This window comes from Akebia trifoliata, chromosome 4 (assembly GCF_017979445.1).
Source record: "Akebia trifoliata isolate Shusen 1 chromosome 4, ASM1797944v1, whole genome shotgun sequence".
Lineage (NCBI taxonomy): Eukaryota > Viridiplantae > Streptophyta > Magnoliopsida > Ranunculales > Lardizabalaceae > Akebia > Akebia trifoliata.
The window spans coordinates 27,591,743-27,606,380 of record NC_141378.1 but is presented as its reverse complement, the minus strand read 5'-3'; the positions used below and the strand labels follow the sequence as shown (position 1 = coordinate 27,606,380).

The window sequence follows — 14,638 nt, the reverse complement described above, 5'->3', positions numbered from 1 at the left end:
AGATCAATGGTCGGTAACCTCTCAAGTGTAGCGAGCCATATAAACATCGAAACCTTGGAAGGGACAAACACAATCCCAATCATGGTGTGAGGAAAACTGTATTTACTACTCTGAACTCCAGCTGAATACAAAGACCGCACAGTAAAGTTACCATCTTTTGTGCCCACCAAACCCGACATCCTCCACATCACAGTCCATATGCTCAGAATCCACACAATCTGTAAATCTCGCTATACTTTCTATCTCCCAATCATTAAAAAGGTGTCTAAACCCGATTAACCCTCTTGCCATCTATATGAATAAAGGAAGATACTACTTTTCCCTTTTTCAAGGAAACTTCAAACAACTCTAGGAATCAGAACATCAAGAATTTGATCCCCACACCGTCAATCCTCCCAAAATCTAACCCGCTAGCCCCTTCCCACTCTCCTACCCATTTTTTTCAATCCCGGACTCTTCCACAAACAGCCATCCTCATTTCCAAATCTCCAAAGCCACTTTCCTAAAAAAGACATTCATTACTTCAAATTTTTTAATACTAAAACCTCCACTACTCTTAGGTGATCACACCTTCTTCCAACTCACAAGGTGCAGCTTCATATTCCCATTTTTATCATGCCAGAAGAAATCCCAACACATTCTATCGAGCTTCAACTCCACACTCTTCAGCAAAGAGAAGAGGGAATGGAAATAATTTGGAATTGTTGAAAAGGTGCTTCTAATTAGAGTCAACTAACCATCTTTTGAAAGATATCTTGTTTTCCAATGACTCAACTTCTTCCTCACCATTTCCAACACTAGATCCCATAACTTTTTGTTGGTATACCCCACAACCCAAGGAGAGACCCAAGTAGGAAAAGGACTAACTACCAACCTGAAACCCAATCGAAGCTACCAACATGTCTAACCCTGTAGTTTGACCTACTGCATAGCTTACTCTTCCTGTAATTCACTGGACTGCCCAAAATAACCTCAAAGCAACCAAGGATCCCAGTAAAGAAATGAAACTATCTAGATGAGAAATCCAAAAATATAAGTATATCATCCGCAAATTGAAGATGTGAAATAGATATACCCCTTGTGCCTGCATGGCAACCAGTAATACTTCCAGACTCCCCGATTTGGCTAAAATCTGCCCCAAAGCTTCCCCAACTATGATAAAGAGAAAAGATGATAGCGGATCACCTTGACAAAGTTCCCTTGAACTCCGAAAGAAGCCTGAAGGAGACCCATTGATACACTGGGATAAACATCTTTCAAAACTGTACATAGACTCCTGACTCATACTCTCAGACATCGGGATAGTCATACATGATGTCCCCCTACTCATCAACAACATCTACATACTCTTCAGCACACTCCAACGACGTGTGTTCTCCTACAAGTGTTTTGTGAGGTATGATGTGTAACGGGAGTTACCCAGCAAGAATCAAGTGTCCAACATATATTCAAGTATGCAATTTTAATCATTCTAAACAATTTTAAGGTCATGCATGATCTATTGAGAAATAAACAAATAATTCTGAAAGCATTATAAGTAACTATAATAATAATTACCACATTTTTAGATCAATCACATATATTTCTTATAGTTAACAATTTTAAAACCATTTAACAATCATATGGTAATGTAGTCAATAAGAGTGATGCGGAACACGACTGATTATCCACCCAATCGAGGCAATCAAATATCCCAATACTTAACCAGTGTGGAACCCCATCGTTCTTTCATAATTTTGTGGCCAACCTTGCATTACCACAAATGGATGGCCATTTATCCAGCTATTGAGTTCAAGTAAAGGTAAGGTCAATCGTTTGACAACTACAGACTTTTAATGATCACTAATAATCTCAAGAGCATTGTCACATGTGTCTAATACCACATCTGATAAACATATGAACCTCATACATCTCTACTCTATACAGCATCGCAGCTACCTTTACAAACAAAGTTCATCACTAAAAGTAGAGAGGAATCGCCTGGATTTCACTAGTGATCCTATTTTTCGCAACGTCCCATATCACCAAGGAGAATGAAAATCTCGAGTGCTATCATAAGCAACTGATTACCTCTAGAATACACTAACAAATTGCATTTATTGGCATTCACAAACTTTTTATTGATCCAACACGTAAAGTATATACAATATACTAGGTTTCAAATAGTTCAAAATACAAAACATGTGTGTGCAAATGATCCTCCGGTATCTAATACCATCAATCAATCTATCAAGACTTACATGACATAGACAATGTGGTTCCTAAAATTGGAGTCACTCAAACATACACTCAATCAACTAAGAACGAGAAGTTCTCATCATCCATCTATCGATTTTTCCAAAAATTTATATTGTTGAGACAATTCCAAATCAATTTTCAAACTTAATTTGAAAATAACATTTTAGTAAAATACAAACTCATTTGATCCACGTATATAAAAAAAACATTCTGAAAACTGTTTTGGACAGCATTATTTGAGTGCAGATTTTTTTTTTTTTTTTTTTGTTGATGGTGAAAGACTAAACATTTTTTTTAAAACAATGCTTCTACTATTAAACTAACATAATTATCAATCAATGATAGCCAAATAAACTAAAACAACTAATCATTATGCATATTTTAAATGAAAGTTATGAAATTATCTAACTATTGTATTCTAAACAGTTTGTATAAGTTCTATCGCTATGTGAAGGTTTCAAGACTCCTACCTGATTTTCCTTGAGTAGTTTCCCTCCTAAATTCAAAGCTTTAATCATATGTTTAATGCCAAACCACTAGCTTCGAGTTCAAACTCCTAAACTTTCCATTTATCCTCCAATCTCTTGTTAATCTTGATGATAAGTTGCTGTTTTTTTCCTCTTGAGCTCTCCTTGTAGTAAGTTGTTGTTAGAGGATCAAAATGGTTAAAGAGATGTTGAAAATGAAGAATAACGGATGTTTAGAGGTATTGGTTGCAGATTTCTTCAAAAGTTTGAAGTATATCTATAATTTAATGATTTGGAGAATGATGTAGGACATCTACAATTCTATGTAGTTTCCTAAGTTTATTAGTATTTGTTTTTATTTTCTAGTTCTATTAGGATTTTTATTTTTTAGTTACTTTAGCAGTACTATTACCTATTAGTTTCTATTTTTGTTTAAATTCGATTTTATTTAGACTATAATTAAAAGTGTCCAATTTGAGTTCTAATAGAATTAGAAGGTTAGTATTATGTTATAGATAGGTTAGGAATGTTAATTTTTGGTATTTTAGTAGGATTCTAAGTTGTTATGATGGAGTTATCAATATAAAGAGCTTCAAATCCGAAAATTAACAAGAAACAATCATCAATTCAATTATCTTTTCTCTCTTAATTACTGTTTTTTTTAGCTTTATACTTTATTTTCTTTTAAGCTATTGCTCATTTATCAATTGAATCTATTGATTCAAATTGATTTCGAATGTTCCATTAAACACAACATATTGAATCTATTGATTCACACGCTTCCACTACGGCAGAGAAGATTGAATTGTAATCTTTTTTTTTTATGAATAAAAATATTTTTATTGAAGGGGATGGTCGAGGAGACCTAAAACCCCAAAGGATAACAAAGCGAACAAAAGAGAAAGGAACTAAAAAAACACCACCTCCACATGGTTAAGAACTACCGATACGATTACAAACCCAATCCTACTTCCTCGAGAAGTCTTCAAAATGAATCCCTCTCGCTTCAATGTACACCGAGCTCCAATGAAACATGAGGCCAAGAATTTCAACAGTCACCTTATGAACTTCAAGCTCCTTATTCTCGAAAACCTTGTTATTCCTTTCGTGCCACAAACTCCAACAAATGACAAAGAGAAGAATGGACCATAGCTTCCTCTTAAAAACTTGATAGCCTACTCCCCATTGAAACCAACAATCAAACACACTCCAAAGGGACTTAGGCATGCACCCCGTCAAACCGAACAAATTAAAGAAATGAGACCAAACCCTATGAGCATACTCACAATGAAGGAGGATATGATTCACTGATTCCCTGTCCGACTTGCATAAGCTACAAAAGTTAGCCGAAATGATTCCCCTTTTCAAAAGATTATTTAAGGTTAACAACTTGCCTTGAACTCCCACCCAGATGAAGAAAGCAATCTTTGATGTAATATTAACTCCCCAAACCCCTTTAAAAGGAAAGGTCTCCATCGGATTTAGTAATTTAGAGTACAAAGATTTGACCAAGAAAACACTTTTTTTTTCTAATCTCCAAACACTAGCATCCTCGCCTTCAAAATTACCCGCCAAAACTCCAAGATCTCTCAAAAGCCCAAGTACATCCTCAATCTCCCAGTCGTTAAGCGATCTTTTGAAACCCATTCCTTGTAATAAACCTCCTGAAAATTGGCTTTCAGATTTACTCTAGTAGTTGTCTCCTCTACTGATAAACCCAACCCTTCCTCTTTCAAATCAAGTGCATCCAATCATCCAAGAATGATCTTTTTATTCAACTCAATCCTACCCAAAATTTCCAAGTTCCACACCCTCAACTTATCTTTCAAAGCCTTAAGCTTTAGCCTGAACACAACACTCGGCCTACCAAGAAAAGAAAAACCACTCCACCATCCTTGGACAAAATCCGCAAACCCTTCTTCTCCAAGCCACGTGTTTTTAAAACGGAAAGGACTAGGGTGTTTTATCAAGATACCCAAGGTTAAGGTATCTAGACAATGATTTAAGCAAGGTTTTGGAAAAGTTTCCTAAACCATCATCCCGAAGAAATCCTCCCAATCACTAGAGACAATAAACCTATCCAATCTACTCAGAATTGGGCTATCCTGATGATATGACTGAGTATAAGCCTTCCCACACAAAGGGATAGCAACCAACAAATTCATGTTCATAAACTCCCCAAACCGTCTCATCTTAGAACACACTCAAGCACCACCCTTTCTCTCGAACAAAAATCTTATGACATTAAAATCTCTTCCCAAACACCAAGGTTTCCCCCAGTACGAGCCCACAACATCCAACTCCTCCCAGAACTAAACCCGGTATGCGTCAAAAGACGGCCATACACCCCTGAAAACACCCATTCATCTCTACCATCCACAAAACTGCATAACACCGAGGTTGCAAAGGTGCCCAACAAGAAGTCTATAACCACAACAAATCTCACATCCCACATCACAATAATACCACCAGCAGTCCCAACAGCCGACACACAACACCACTTGATGAATCTAGAACCCCAAATCTCTGCAATTATACTATCATTCACCATTTCCAACTTAGACTCTTGCAAAGAGACTAAATGCGGCTTAACAGAAACAATAACCGACTTCACAGTCGCTCTCTTGGAACAGTCATTCAAACCTCTAACATTCCAAATCAGAAATTTATGCTGCATTGATAACATCAGATAAACGCCGACTTTTTTTGTTGTAAACCGGTTTCAAACCAGATGAGCAAGCCTCCTTCTCCAGCTCTACAGCCTCCTTAGCTAATCTGGAATTCTTGCTCGTTTTCAACTCCATAAAGTCCAGAAAAAGAACCTTCTCAAAAACTACAAGGCACATCAACGAAGGGCTATCCTCCGCTACCACAAAGACAGACTTTGTTGATGCATCCACTTTATTTTCCTGGAGACAAAAGAGACAATTGGCGATTAAAGCTTGTCTGCCCAAAGCCACCTCTAGGAGGACTCTAGCCACTTTTCCCCTCCTGGAGATCCTTAATCCTACAGATAAACCCAGGTCCAGAATTCCACCCAGCATCCACTCAACGATTTCACTAATCAAATCTCTATTCAAAGCAAGAGCCCTTAATCTACCAGGAAGTTCTGAGATAGGCTCCTTGTACACAATCAACTGATTGTCACAGTGATAGTCTTTGCCTACTGATTGCTAGAGCTTAAGCACCAAACTAAAGTCCCTCCAAGGATCTAACTAAAGTCCCTCCAAGGATCTAACTGAGCAAGATGCAATGACCACACAGACCTCCCTCCATGCATGCAACTCCACACATCTCTCTTCACTCAACCAACACAGCAAATCAGCGTATGAAACACAAGCTAGTTTCACACATTGATCTCGCCTCTCATTTGCAAAGCAAGACCATGTAATCTTACCACTTTTGAAGGTTGGAAATAGAGAAAGAATGGAAGAAATTGATGTTTCAGCAGCTAGTTCAATGGAGCTTGGCTGCTAAGTTCTTGAAACTTGAGAGAAAATAGCTTGGAGAGAAAATTATGGATTTTTTAAGTTTGAGTTGTGAATAAAAGGATTGCTAACATAACATCAAAGTTGATATTTGTACCACTCAACCAAATGCATTTACTATTATTGACATTTGGCATCTACTTTTGATGTGTCACTCATGTAAACAATACTACATGCAGCTGATTTCAGCCACTAATGACTGGGTCAACGCAGTTTGAACTGGTTGACTCGATTTTTCGATTTACTTTGACTTGTTCAATCGGGTTCATTTGGACTCTATTTTTAACGATCTAATAGTTGATTCTTCACAATTTTTTGAGAGCTATCTAACGGTGAACTCATATTTATGAAATATTGTGTCTATTAAATCACAATTTCTTTTGATTTTATCACATTTTCCGACTTCTACCAATTTCCCGTTCGGTTTGAATTAATACATGCATACAATCTATCCTATGTTTTCTAATGCTTCTCAATCTACTGGTGACGATGGATTTTTCTAGAAAACATTACTTTAAAAAAAAAAATAACACAATGGTTCTTTGAGATTCCTATTTATCTTTCAAGTCATTACAAAGTTAGAACTCCAACTAGCATAAGGTATTAATTTAGTATCAAGGGGAAGCTTCTTAAACACAATCAAGGGTTTAAAGGATGGTCGAGGTCCAAAGATTATATATATATATCAACTTGCCAAAATATATACCAATTTTGGTTATCTTAGACAGCAAGGTATGTTTTGTTGCCTCTAAGGAGAAATTCCAACAACATTTGCCATTAAAGTTAAAGAAGTAAGGTGTAGGACTCATGTACTAGAGACTTATACTTACAGGATGACATTAGGGTAGGTTTTGAAAGGTTTAGGAGTGCTAAAGAAGGGTTTTGGTGATGATTCATACTGCTAAAATTAATTTCAACAGTATAAAAATCAAAATAAACTAAAGATAAGAACTGATCTACGGTTAGAATTTTGGTTTCACAAAGCCCGGTTGGTTTCTTGGGACAAAAGAGGGTTTGGCCAAGGGTATGGGGTCAGCAACTCCAAATATTAGAGTTTTATACAAAAATCCTATGATTGAATATAGGGTTTTAGGGGGAAAATTGATGCAATTGAAGGGTTGCAACTAGGACAGGTTCAACTAGTGTTTGTGGGTAGATTTGGTGGGTATAAATAAATAAAAAAATAATAATAAGAAGATAAAAGAAAAAACCTTACCTATGTGGAAAGAAGTAGACAGAGAAAGTAGATGGTACCTTGGTCTCACACCAAGAATGGTTCACACCATGACCCAAATCTGGAGAAAACTGGAAAAAAAAATCTCTTTTTTTATTCGTAACATACATTATTAGAGAAAATTTACAGCAAAGGCTTTTAATGACTCAAGTCCTAATCTTATAATAACTCAAATCCTAAACTTGTAATAACTCAAATCATAATTTAACCAAAATACCATAAAAGCACCAAAATACCCCTATTGGGTCCAAAACATGTTTTGATAATAAAATAAAGTGGCCCATTTAAGTAAAGTGATGGTCCACCTACTAATAAAACAAAAAACATAAATATGGCCAACTAAGGATTAAAAAAAATACTAATAAAACTTACAAAAAACCAAATTAAATAGACCAGACATTACATGCAACCACAAATCATCCATCCAAAGTCCTAATGGTCTCCTCCTTTGATAAACTCGGTATGGCTTCACGATGTCCTCATCAGGAGTGTCATGCCAAAACATTTTAGAATGGAACAAAACATTGAACCATAAACAATTATACAACATAAAGACTTTAAAGCAGACTACTTGTCAGGGGGCACAAACCTATGGCCAACAAGCACAATTGCAGGTGAAGAATCTCCATACATTGCCTTCAGAACAGCCAAAACATCATTGCCTAGGGTCTGCAAATGATCAGTTTCAATTTCATTGTCAATGTTATGATATTTTGAAAATACCTTCAAAAGTTCCCCAAATGACAACCATAAAGATAAGAAGTATGCATTATTATTTTTCACCAATCCACCTTCAATAACTTGTAGCAATTTACATAGCTATCTACCTCTATTGATAGGTCCAGATCATTTTCTGTGAATGACTTCCCATGTCCTCTCAGGTCCATGGCTACTATCCGAGCCTTATCCTTAATTTTGCTTGCGGACAATGCAAATGAAAGCCTAGCCAAATGAATAAAACAATAAGCAACAAATAAAAAACAAGCAATCCAGTCAGCTATCAAGAATACAAGCAACAAATGCAAGATATCATAGCTACACAAGCATAAGGTATACCCTGAATACCCCCCTCCATGTAGACAAAAAACAATTGGTCCTTCAGATCCTGCCATGTATATGTGAAACACCTAAACAACAACAAAAAATGTGAAAAAGGGTTTCCTTGCACTTACTCAAATAGTCAAATAAATGGTAACTCACATCATTTGATCCAATGCTAACATCATCCTCTTTGTCGAAATAGCCCAACCATTCTAAAGGTGAGTATTTTTGTAGAGAACTCCTACATGCACAATTGAAAAATATAAGATAGTCTAATTCCAATCAGGTCATGGCTAATCCAATGACTCCTTAGTACAACAAAACCATTGACTTGATGTGACAAGAGAGCATTTTAAGGCATTGGAAATAGCTTGAAATTGACAAAACTATTTCTAAACTGACAAAACCATTAAATTTTAGTTTAGGTGCCATTTTAAATAGAACAATTTTCTAAATGTCACCGTCTCGTTTAGTTGTTCTTTCGTATTAAGCGAAGGACTTCCTCACTAATTTTTTTGCTCTATTTTGTAGACATGGGCTCTCCAGCCTTCTTTTATATACACTACGCACAGTCACACGCATGCCCATACATACATGCATACAAATATATAATAATAATAATAAATAAAAACTTACTAATAATCTATTAGTAGTATTAAGTTGAGGTTTTTCTGCAAATTAGTTGGTGATACACCTTATAAGGGCTCCATAAAACATGGTAATCCAACTGCAGCCAACCACTTTCAATATAGCTAAATTTCTATGCCATTCTTTTTAGTTTTAACTAGAACAGAGAGCTCAAATGGAAAATAAATCTTAGCAGGAGTGGAGACCACATGCAAAATGGAGTGCATTATAAGAAGTAAAAAAAGGGAGACCTCACAATAGTAAAAACAATAATCATAAAAAATAATAAAAATAGGACAAAGTGGGAGAGAAACTCATCATCCCACAAGAAGAGAAAACAAAATCCAAAAGATAGAGAAAGGATAATTATTAACAATATGCCCCCATTCAGCTACAAAATAGCAAAATCCACTCCCCTTATCGTTGGAAGAGGTGCTGTCCAATAAATGATTTGATAAACAATACCACTTCCTCAACAAACCTTGCTTTATCTTAAAATATTATTTGCTCCACTCTTTCCAAAATAACCAAAAAGTAGCAAGACAAGAATGCACCAAGAAACACCTGAGGAGAGAAGTTTTGAATGCCATTCAAGGAGAAACTCCAGCATTTGCCAATAAAAAAAAGACCAATATATTGCTACAAAGGATTTAGCATTTACCAAGAAGGTACAAAATTCCATTCCATACACTCTCGCGATAGCATAAAGGAGAAGAAGTTGATCCACTTTTTCATAACTAGCATCGCGCATGTGACACATATTAGTGATCTTCATCTTTCTATGAAACAGGTAGTTCATAGTAAGGGTTCGAAAAAGAAGGGAGGATTGTAGCTCCTGGTTATGAAAGAGCTTGATAGAAGTTTCCCAAAAGTTGGATGCCAGAGCACTCACAAGAAGATATGGGGACAACACAAAATCTTTGTTAGTAGAATGAAGAATAAATGCCACCCAAAGCGAACGCACTAGATATTCAGACCTTGGCCTAATGGTTATCTATTTGGCTAGTAAGAATGGAGGAAAGTTGATGTAGGACGATGAGAGGTTATGCAACAAAATACATTTGGGAGACAATATATGAGTGCTAGGATAGGTTTTGGAAAGGTAAAAGTTCGAAATAAGAATTTTGGATGGATTACAGGGTAATAATGAAGGTTCGAAAAGGGATATAGGGGATAAAATTGGATTCGATTATGCTAGACCTTCTGAAATTTTTTGGACAGCCAGGTTATAAGGATTTGGGAGGGGTGGAATGGAGTTTAGGTGGTTGTAAGCCTATAAGTTGATGTACAGCAGATCTAAAGGTTGTAGAAAATGGGGTAGCAGGTTTTCACTTGCTGGGATGGTGCGGCAGCAATATGGAAGGATTAGGGTAGCGGTAACAGATTTACAGCATGGGTTTTAATGGGTTTTAAGGTTTGGGGGGCAGGGATCTTGGGTTGCCAAAATACAAAAATAAAATAACAATAAAAAAGAAAATAGTAAATAAGATAGATGTATCTTGGCATCACCAGTATCTTCAAATAGCATATGCAATGATGTGCGATCAGCATATGTTGTGTGCATATGCATTTGCACAATAGCATATGCTATCGCATATCACGCAACATATTTTTTTTATGTTTTTTACTGAAAATAGAAGAAAAAACAGAAATTGGAAAAAAAATTTGCAATTACCTATTCGTATTTTCAATTTCATGTTAATCAATTATATTTATAGGTTTAACAGGTAAGAATTCATAAACTCAAAAAAATTGGAAATTTTTTTTTTTTGAAATCTTACTTCTAGAATGTTGAACTTTTGAACCTTGAATATTGCAAAAATCCTTCAATCTTTGCTTATTGAATTTTGATTCTTGCTATTTGAACTTAATAGAAATGATTTGAGAAGTAAAAGATGTAGAAAATTAGAAGTTAATAGGGAGCCAAAATGAGAGTAGAAGTGAATTAAAAGGAGAATAGAAATAGGTTTGAGTGTAACAGGATGGGAAGGGGGGTGATAATGTGGTATTTAAAAAAAATAAGTTTTTTAATGGTCAATTTTTTACCATTGAGAAAATATGCGATCTTGCATATTGCAGTATACAATCGCATATGCCATGACATACTTATGTATGCGATGACATGACATAATCGCATATGCCATGATGGCGTTTATATATAAAAAAGATTAAAAAAGTTTTTATCCAATGGTCAATTTTTTACCATTGAGAAAATATGCGATCTTGCATAGCGATCACATGTGCCATGGCATACTTATGTATGTGATGGCATGACATAATCACATACGCCATAATGGCATATGCAATTTTGTTATCCCAATCACCATATGCACATATGTGATCGCAACACTAGGCATCACACCAAGGGATTAATGACCTCACACCTTAGAGGACTCTCATGGAGAAAATCTGTATCTTTTCTTCTTATTCAATGATGGCAACTTAAAACAATTACGTAACATGTATTTATAAAGGTTCCTACCCCTTATGACTCAAAAAGAAGCAAACTACCCTTTTAAAATTAAAACACCACTTAAGTGGTTGATCCACTTAATAATATAAAGAAAACATAACATAATTCTTGGGTCCACAGCTTATTAATTATAACATAAAATAGCCCATTCAAAAAAAGCCCAATAACATAAAAATATATATATATATCCTAGAACATAAAAGAAACAATCTAAAATACTAAAGTGTATACTATAATGTCCCCATCAAAAGCGGATGTAACCAAACTAGTGCTTTATTCTTCCGAACAATTTTCCCTAAACTAGATAAACTTGCTTGCATGGGTATTTTCTTGAACTAATCTTCTCAAATACTCTAGGGAAGCAGATCAAGAACTCTCTACATCCCCATTGGATAGGATAGACAGGGGCAGAGATATACATGGAAAGACTGTGGCCTCTTGAGGAACATTGGGGGACTATTTTGAACTGCAAATAGAAACTAAATCACCAAGATCGATAACATAAACACCCAATGAAGTGAGAAAGCCCCCCCCCCCCCCTCAAAGGATGGGAGTGTGAATGGAATCACTGAAGTGGTTGTTGAGACTTGTAGGATGTGTTCCCTAATAAACAACGTATTCGATTGTTTAGGGGGGAGAGGGGTAGACTTTATATGTAACCTCAATGTCCCAGAGACATCCTGGATCTCTATGGATTTGGCTTAGGAACCACAATAGAATTAACTCCATTTGAGAGGAACATAGTGATTCTTTCACGATATTGTAGATGTGGTTCAACTAAATTACCGACTTGTCCTATAGTGCACAATGGAATGTTGTGCCATTTAATAGATGATGGCTAGCTCCCAAAGCATCCTTGGAGAATTTGTTGAAGCAAATCAAATGAGTTACACTAAAATACCTCCCCTTCCACTTGTGGACTTATAGTATGCTATCAACAATGGTGAAGACATGTTGTGTGCTTGAAGAAATTTTGACAAAAAAAATGGAAACATGAAGACTTAAAGGTTGTTTGTCATGAAAATGCTATGACCCAAAGAGAAGTGCTTACATTTTTGCACCAATAACACATACATGCTTTTGGTGTATTGATTTTTATGGGTAAGCTGGACTTGAACCAATGACCTCAAAGTTGTTTTTCAATGTGTCAAACCAAATGAGTATCACCCCTGCTAGTCGGGCCACTGGGTCTGGAACCCCCATCATAAATAAAATAAAATAAGGCTCATACTAAATGGTATCAAAGCATCAGAAAGGGTAACACGTGGCGCCGAAAAGTGTACTAGAAAGCCCCTACAAAGTGGGGCACTACAAAGTCTTCTATAGAGCATGGTGATGTGTTACAACCACAAAGAGATATAGGCTTAAATTTTTTTTCACCACTAACACCTAGGTATTTGGATGTATCAGTTGGGTGCCTATCATTTGGTATCAGAGCTGGCACCATGTCTCAAGTTCAAACCTCAAAAGGAGTAACTTGAGAACGGGCTACGTGAAGAAAGGCCTACCAGGGTGCCAGAGTGAAAGGAACAAAAGTCTGCTGAAAAGCATAGTGGTATGCTACAAACCCGAAGAGATATGGGCTTTACTTTTTGCACCACTAATACCAATATAATTTTGGTGTATTGGTTCATTTCCTATCGTAGGCGCTTAACTTTCTGCACCGTTAACCCTACATGCTTTTACACATTGATTAGATTCTTATCAGAAAATTAGAGATGGAAAATCTTATCAATCATCCCCATCATTGATTAGGGAGTAGTTTTTGTACATGTTAATTAAATTAGATCACCCACAAAAAAAAAAAACTTGTCACTAATGGAGATGGCCAAGCATAAAAAATCATGTTTTCTTTATGTTATCAACTCAATCAAATTCAAACCAAAGTAGCCTAAAGTTTCTGAAATTGTCTACATTTCATAATCATGATCAATCACTTGTGATATTTATAAAATCTAGAAGCACAATCATCATTAAAACACAGTAACCTATTAAAAAAAAACTGGTAGTGGAGGGGCTCCTTACTGCGTTGGCGGGCGATTAGGTTTCGCAGAAAAAGAAGAATGAAGGATTTGTGCATGTTCTTCTTTGGTCTCCTCCTCCTCCTCATCCTCAAGGAGAGAGGTCAAGTTTGAAGAATCAGTCATGGTTCGATTGATTGATCAATCTATAGATTGGATTTTGGTTTTCGCGGAGATTCGAAGTTGGCAAATGCTCTCTTGAGATTTCGTAAGAAGAAATGCCAAGATGGCGGTGTTAAGCGTGGAGCAATACAAATACAAAACGGGCAAAATTAAATTACTTAAGGAATTGTCTGTCTTAAGCTACACATGGCTCTCATAAAATGCCACGTGGCATTAATGGTTAATAAATAGTTTCTAATAAGAGGTTTGTTCTCATGTTCGGTTAAGCCGTATCTCTGGCTCTCAATTCTCTTCTTGATTTGCTTCAAAACTTCTAATGCTTCTATTAGTAGTATCCAATGGGCTAGTTTGGGTCGAGCTCCATTGACCCTTAATTAGAGAAGTTGTACCTCTCATACCAATCTTACATCCCTATTAGGTCTAAGTCGGCTAAAACCAAATCCAGCCATAAAATGGGTTTGAGCAAAGTTTGGATTAATTTTCTTGTAGATCATTCATTGCCCTGAAGTTGGTCAATGTGGCTTAGAAGAAAATGGTCATTTGATCTTTTTTTTTAGAGGCTACAAAAGGATGAGGAAATGTTGATTTTGATCAGGATTGTCCTAAGGATTGATTTTGTAAAAATGACCTCCTTGAATGAAGTACCACTTGATTTAGTCAAAGTTGATTGACTCTATTGTCTTGAATTCATGAGAGTCTTAGGTGCCGTTTGTTTACCGCTTAATTCACACTTAACGCTGAACGCAATTCAGTTTCAGCGATTAGCGCGTTTGTTTTTAACAAAATTTCAGTGATAATTACTGAAAAATGTGCAAAAATTTTCAGCGATATTTTATCACTTATTGCTGATTCATAATTTGCACTCAGCACCGTTAAAACTATGGGTGGACAAGTATGCCCTTTCAAATTACAAATATTACATCCAA

The 14,638-nt window shown here is 36.0% G+C and overlaps 1 protein-coding gene across 2 annotated transcripts in view; it reads right to left on the bottom strand.

Moving 5' to 3' along the window:
- The window catches only part of LOC147404642 (esterase/lipase/thioesterase family protein), a 48,890-nt gene extending 35,045 nt beyond the window's left edge, over window positions 1-13,845 (bottom strand). Inside the window, exons 1-5 of one of the 2 annotated variants that reach the window (XM_086440674.1) lie at window positions 13,594-13,845; window positions 8,628-8,709; window positions 8,484-8,554; window positions 8,255-8,369; window positions 8,017-8,096 (exon numbers count right to left, since the gene is read on the bottom strand). In XM_086440674.1, coding sequence (XP_086296800.1) covers window positions 8,017-8,096; window positions 8,255-8,369; window positions 8,484-8,554; window positions 8,628-8,709; window positions 13,594-13,715 — 470 coding nt within the window. In that variant the 5' untranslated portion in view covers window positions 13,716-13,845. The remainder of the gene's footprint in view (window positions 1-8,016; window positions 8,097-8,254; window positions 8,370-8,483; window positions 8,555-8,627; window positions 8,710-13,593) is intronic. The other variant, XM_086440672.1, reaches the window with a different exon arrangement.
- Between the last annotated feature and the right edge of the window lie 793 nt (window positions 13,846-14,638).